This window comes from Cariama cristata, unplaced genomic scaffold, assembly GCF_000690535.1.
Source record: "Cariama cristata isolate BGI_N322 unplaced genomic scaffold, ASM69053v1 scaffold11353, whole genome shotgun sequence".
NCBI lineage: Eukaryota > Metazoa > Chordata > Aves > Cariamiformes > Cariamidae > Cariama > Cariama cristata.
This window is the reverse complement of record NW_009610141.1, coordinates 1-6,529: the sequence shown is the minus strand read 5'-3', so window position 1 is coordinate 6,529 and position 6,529 is coordinate 1. Positions and strand designations below refer to the sequence as shown.

Here is a 6,529-nt window from a genome sequence, read left to right as displayed (position 1 = left end):
TTATTTTCCTGTTTGAAGTTGAGGGAAATTTTTTAAGCCTTCAGATGAAAGAACAGCGTATGTTGGCACATACTTCGAGTTCTTTCCAATTTCACAATTTTATTTATAAAAATAAAATTATAAAATCAGTGTAGCTCGAGAAGATACTGTTCTTAAAACCTTCTGTGATGAGGCTTTCTTCACCTCCATAAATTAAATGTTCTATTTTTAGTTTAGATATATAACTTAAAGTACAATTATCTTTCTACTGATTTCCTCTTCTTTGCTGCAAGCTAAATGCACTATTTCATATCTGGAGTTTAACAGGTGAGGAAGACAAATTAAATTCTTACAGCTGTTTAAATATTGGGAGTCAGTTCAGTTTCAGCCATTTCCCATGGCATTCTCCTTCATCCTCCAGTATTGCAAAATGCATTTCAATATGTATTTCTTGAAACTGAAAACAGATCTGCAGCTGTTGCCTTTTAGAAGTGCAAAGAAAAATGCAAGATTGAGGTCGTTTGTGTAATAGAGAACACTTGTGTTAATTTATTTTAGAAATTTTTTTATAGTGACTTGATAATTCATGAGTCAATCTGCATGTGCTAATTATGGGTTTTGGTTGGTAACTGGTGGCCCTTAGGGAAAGTGAAGAAGGAGCTTGAGCATGACGATAACCATTTACATCTGGATGAAACAACTAAGCTGCTGCAGGACCTTCATGAAGCTCAGGCTGACAGAGTGGGGTCCCGGCCATCATCCAATTTAAGTTCTCTCTCCAATACCTCTGAAAGAGACCAACATCATCTTGGTAAAGTTACCTGTGTCACAGAAGTTGCAGTATATCTGCTCTGCTCTAATTGAAACTGGTTAAAACTTACATTTTAACTTACATGAATTTTTGGATGAAACTACTGTGATAAAACTGTGGTGATTGCAGGATTATGCTTTAATTTTTAAATATGCGTGGCAAAGGCAACTGAGAAGACATACTTTTGACCTGTGGAATTAAGGACGCTAATTATAGGTACTTATTTTTTGATGAGGCATGATTGAAGTAGTTGTGAAGTAAATCAATACTGACTAGCAGATCCCTATATGCACTTGCATTTTATGCTTTTAGAAATACTGAGGAGTATATAATGTTTATTTTACTTCAGCATAGTTGTATGCAGCAAGTGACAGGTGGGACACTACCATAGCCTTCCATTGTCAACTGTAAAATTCAGTGATAAACAGGATGATAGGATAACATACCACTTAAAAATTTGGTGCCATTTCTGAGAAGGTAGAAAGCTTTGGAAGTCCAAAAGGAACATGTGAAATAATCGTGCTGTTTATATACGTAAATATCTCTCCATTATTTTTCTGTACTTTTAAAGGTTTTGATTTTCTTTTTCCCCATATTCTACAGGAAGCCCCTCTCATCTGAGTGTTGGAGAACAGCAAGACATGGTTCATGATCCTTATGAATTTCTACAGTCTCCAGAAACCTCAAATGCCACTACTAACTAATCTGACATGTACTATATATATATTTTGTATTTTAATTGTATTATGTTTTTATAAAGTTTCTGTCCATGGCAGAAACCTCAGTTGTGTCCTCTTTTCTGTGAGGATTCCTGTATAATATTACCATATATGCTGGATTAAACAAAAAAAACCCCAGCCCTACTTATTACATCACATTGTTAGCAATGTACTAAAACCTGCTTTTAATTTGTTTTTTGAGGGAGGTTGTTGTCTACTGGTGTGTGAATCTTGACTGAAAAACAACAAATAACATATTAGAAAAATTTGTATTTTATAGAAACTAAAAAGTGATCATTTTCCCAGTATCATGTCAGCAGTCATTAAATGTTTCTGGTAGAATTATCTATCAGTTCTGTTCAGGCCTTGACTTGAACATCTTCAAGGAGGACTATTTTATTTCAGCAGTGACAACTGCATGAATTGTGATCATTATTATGTTTCTCCCAACACTAACTATCTGTGGAAGTTGTTTCCCCATATTTTAAAATCTTTTTTTAATCACTCTAGAGAATACTTAATTTGAGAGTAACAATACTTGGTAGTTGCATTAAAATGCTCACTACAAGAATTCTACCCTGGAGCTAAAAAAGATGGATGTTTTTGTGATCCCTTGTGTCTTCAAACACAATAATGCTTGTATTTTTTATTTTGATGTGTATATTTACTTGGATGGAAAAATACTGGATATGGTATGCTTTTCAGTAATTTTAAAATAACTTTTATATTTCAGTACTGATGTAACTGGGGGGGTTTGTACCATTGATATGTGCAAGCTGGACAAATGTTATGAATTTACAATATTTTGTAAATATTAATAAAAATACAAACCCATTTGTTCTTGCCAGGAGAAAATTTGCTTCCTTATCTTTACTAAGTCTGAAATACTAGGAATTTTTGGCCTAAATTTTTGTGCTGCTTCAAAAGATAAATTTCATCATGCCACATGTAGTGGTAAACAAAATTAACTTAATTTCTAGGAACCAACAAGGAAGTCTGTCAGATAACTGATATCAAAATCTTGATAAAGTCTAAATAGGAAGATCTGTTGACTCAAACTAGGTATTTGTGGTCTGGACTGTTTCCCTCCCCCTCTGAGCTGCTTCTTCCCAGCCCTTTCCTCATGCCACTTCTTAGGAATATGTGTTGTCTGGTTGACTGTTACATGTAATTTTATATTGTCTGCTATGATACTGGCTGCGGCATTTTTCCCCTCTGTGTACTAGTTGCCTGCTCTTTCTGTTGCCACAAGTCATTTGTGGGACTTCTACCTGAACTGGATCAAAAACTTCCAAGTTTCAAACATTGTTCTTTGCTTTCCCTCCTAGTCAGTCAGTTTTGCAAAACTCTTAGGGAAGCAGTGGCCCACCTTGAGGAGTGAGGATCAGGAAACAGGAGCTCTTGAAATCAGTATTTCCTGGCAAAGACAATTTGATAGCAAAGCCTTTGTAATTATGAGCTGTCTCACTCCCCCAAATACCCACTCTCCCAAATACCTCTGAATACAATATCCTTAACATAAAATCCTTCCTCAACAGTTGCTTTTAAGCCTAAAAGCATACAGTCAAGATGAAAATGGAGGAATCGGGGTTCCAACTTCCTGCCATCCTTTTCCAGAATGATGAAAGGCAGAGGTTGCCTTTTTCTTAAGCAGCAGTTTTTCTCTCTTTGGAGGGCTTTCAGGGCTGCAAGAGGATTGCATGAATTTGCACCTAGGTTCAGTTCACCCTTAGTAGCCTTGGTTTTGCTGTAGTGCTATTAATATGCCCTTCTGAACTAATTGTCAGGATAACTGCATTCCCAGTCTTTTATTGTCCTATCAGTAGGCACTACTAAGAAGAATGTGGCTCCCTCTTCCTAACTCCTTCCCATCAGGTATGTGCACACATTTATGAGATCACTCCTAAGCCCCTTCTTCTCCAGGCTGAAGAGTCCCAGCTCTCTCAGCCTCTCTCCATATGAGAGGTGCTCCAATCCCCTCATCATCCTTGTCGGCCTGTGCTAGAATTGCTGCAGTAAGTCCATCTCTCACTTGTGATGGGGAGCCCAGAACTGGACGCAGCACTCCGGATGTGTCTCGCCAGGACTGATGAGAGATGAAGGATCACCTCTCTTGACCTGCTGGCAAAGTTATGCTGTATGCAGCCCAGAACACAGATGGCTGCCTTAGATGTGAGGCTGCTTTGCTGGCTCATGGACAACTTGTAGCCCACCAAGGATGCCAGTGTCCCTCTCTGCAGAGCTGCTTTCCAGCCAGTGGGCTCCCAGGGCAGCTGCAGGACTTTGCATTTCCCCTTGTTGAGCTTCACGAGGTTCCCCTCTGCCCAGTTCTCCAGCCTGTTGAGGTTCCTCTGAATGGCAGCGTGTCGGTCAGGTCCTTCACTTACTCCTCACAGCTTCGTATCATTGGGCCCCAGCTTTCCTAACTCCATCTCTGCATGATCAGCCAGCATCTCTGCGCTCCTCCTGGGTCATCTGCCCCTGCTGCCACCTCCTGTACGTTTCCTTTTTATCTGAGTTCAGTCAGGAGCTCCTTGCTCATCCATGCAGGCCTTCTGCTAGCTTTACTTAATTTTGTACTTGTCAGGATGGGCCATTCTTGAGTTTGGAGAGGTGATCCTTGAATATCGACCAGGTCTTCTGGACCCCCCTTTTCCCTAGGGCCGTATCGCATGGAATTTTTCCAAGGTGATCTCTGCAGAGGCCTGTTCTCCTGAAATCTTGGTCTGTTGGTCCTACTTTTTGCCCTGCTACCTCCTCTTAGAGTTTTTGCTTTCATGCTATGGTGTCTTCCTGTAAATGCCAGACATTGGCTTGGAACCTGTTTGCTGAATGTATTGATACATGAATGGGTGTGCTAAATGCCTCAAGAAAAGCTTGCTTTTTTTTAAATGAAATCTCATCCTCCTGTATTTTAGAGAAAGGTTAGACCCTGAGTTTGTGGCGTCTGGTTAAAAAAAAAAAAAAAAAAAAAAAGGATTCCTAAGGTTTTAAAATAAGCAGTTGAAGTGACTTCTTTCAGTTCGACTTGTGCGTTTTTACTGCTTCTCAAGCTGAAAGAGAATCTCTTGCTCCTGTTCCTTGTGACTGTTTGCATATGTGCCTATCCTTGTGCCAGTGGTGTGCTGTTGCATTTTCCAAATGATTCTGTTTTATTTCAAGAAAAGCTTTAGGAAGAAATTCTGCCAGTCATGTTGCTACTTACTTGAAGGGGAAGGAAATTCCTAAGCCATGTCTCATTTGCTCTTGTGTATGCAGGTTGTAAATTCATATTAAAATATACTGAAAAGCTTTGAAATAATCAGTAATGGCCTGTAATCTTATGGTCCTATATAAACATCAAGAATTTAAAAAACTTGACTTAGTACTATGGATTTATTTAACATGTACCTACCTCCTTGTTTAACTGTAATCCCAGATACATTAGAAAGGGTTGGTTTATGAAGTTTATCTGGTAAACATTTCCTGTTTAGCTCATTTGGAAGAGGACTGCATGTTTATGGCAACACATTTAAATCTGTAATGCATGACCTGCATAAACATAGCTAGGTGGCACCATATGTCAACAAACTTTATGTGAGTTACCATCAGCTTGAATTCATGTTTCTGATGCTGCCATTGAGATAAAGCTGAATTTCCCAGGATGCTTTTTAAACCAACCCAGAGTTTCTATAACAAATTGAGAAAATTAAATGCATTTGTTCTGAATGCACCTAAGTATTTTAAGGAAACACTGAAGCCTGATTTGTAATTTATTTTTTCCTCTAATAACTGCTGTATCAAAAATTGTGTTGAAGTAAGGATGTGAGCAATGGTAAGAGAAATCAGCTTAGTTCTGTTCTTCCCCAAGATAGAAATATGCCAGTGAAAAATAAAAATTGTATAAATGACTGTGAATTTTTCTTTTTTTTTATAGACACCTATCATCAGTATCATGATTCAGCCATCTTCAGCAGCAGCAAAAGGAATGTTGAAAATGTATTTCACACGTTTGCGAACATCTTTATAAACACGGATTCAGTATAACGCAACTTTCCTCCAGTCTGTTTTGAGACTGACAAGTATAGGGACAGATTTTACATGAAAAAATTAGGAATAAATAAAAAAAAATATTTCTGATGTGCCTATTTTGCTCTTTATTTAAAAAAAAAAAAAAAAGAAAAGAAAAACCACAAGGACATTTCTAAAGGCATGTAGTTCTTTGCTTTCTTGCAGATGAATTGCTATGACAAGAGATGAATGCAGACAAGACCTGAACAGCTAATCAGCAGAAGTAACCTGATTTCTTCACCCCTACATTCCAGAGTGAATGTTTGGTCTTCACCACACCACTCCTTTTTGAGTTTGTTGCTTTGCTGCTTTTTATATACCTGGCTACAGTAGGATTTGGAATCTACATACCATTACTGCCACGTGGATGGAAATCTGCTGGTTTTTCTGTATCTTTTTTTTCTAATCTTTTACCATTCTGCTTGAGATATGTTTTATTATAAATGTTAACCTCTGTCCAAATAAGGGGAGAGGAGGAAAATAGCCCCACCCGCCTCACTAACTATGCTACTAGAAAGGGCTAGGGCATCTCCAAAGAGATGACATTTATTCTGAGTGAGTTTAAACCTTCACTTGAATGTTGCAGAACTGGGTTTATGTAGATTAGTTTGGTTTACATTGGTTCCCATCTTGCAGGAGAGTATGTGTGTACATAGCTCTGTGTGTGTAAATGTTATAGTTAATAATGTTTTGAAAGGTCCTTTAACTAGGTGGTGGCTGAAAGAAAAGGGGCACAGGGCGGGAGAGGGAGAAGAGCCACAGTTGTTTGAAGGCCAGGAGACAATGTATTGCAGTTGAAAGATTTTTCCTAGACTGATCAAAAATGACTAGGAGATGTCTTAATCACAGAAAGTACCCTCCTACAGACAAATACTGGTCTTTGAACTAATAAGACGGGGGGGGCGAGAGGGGGCTTTTTTTTTTTTTAAGTCATGGCTCTGTTTGACACTGTCTCCCACGGCATTCTCCT

At 38.4% G+C, this 6,529-nt stretch overlaps 1 protein-coding gene across 1 annotated transcript in view; it reads left to right on the top strand.

Annotated features, from left to right (window-relative positions):
• The window catches only part of BRD9 (bromodomain containing 9), a gene marked incomplete at its 5' end in the record, with an annotated part of 23,681 nt that extends 22,124 nt beyond the window's left edge, over window positions 1–1,557 (top strand). Inside the window, 2 exons of the mRNA XM_009697775.1 lie at window positions 623–790; window positions 1,394–1,557. Coding sequence (XP_009696077.1) covers window positions 623–790; window positions 1,394–1,494 — 269 coding nt within the window. The remainder of the gene's footprint in view (window positions 1–622; window positions 791–1,393) is intronic.
• Window positions 1,558–6,529: the final 4,972 nt, after the last annotated feature.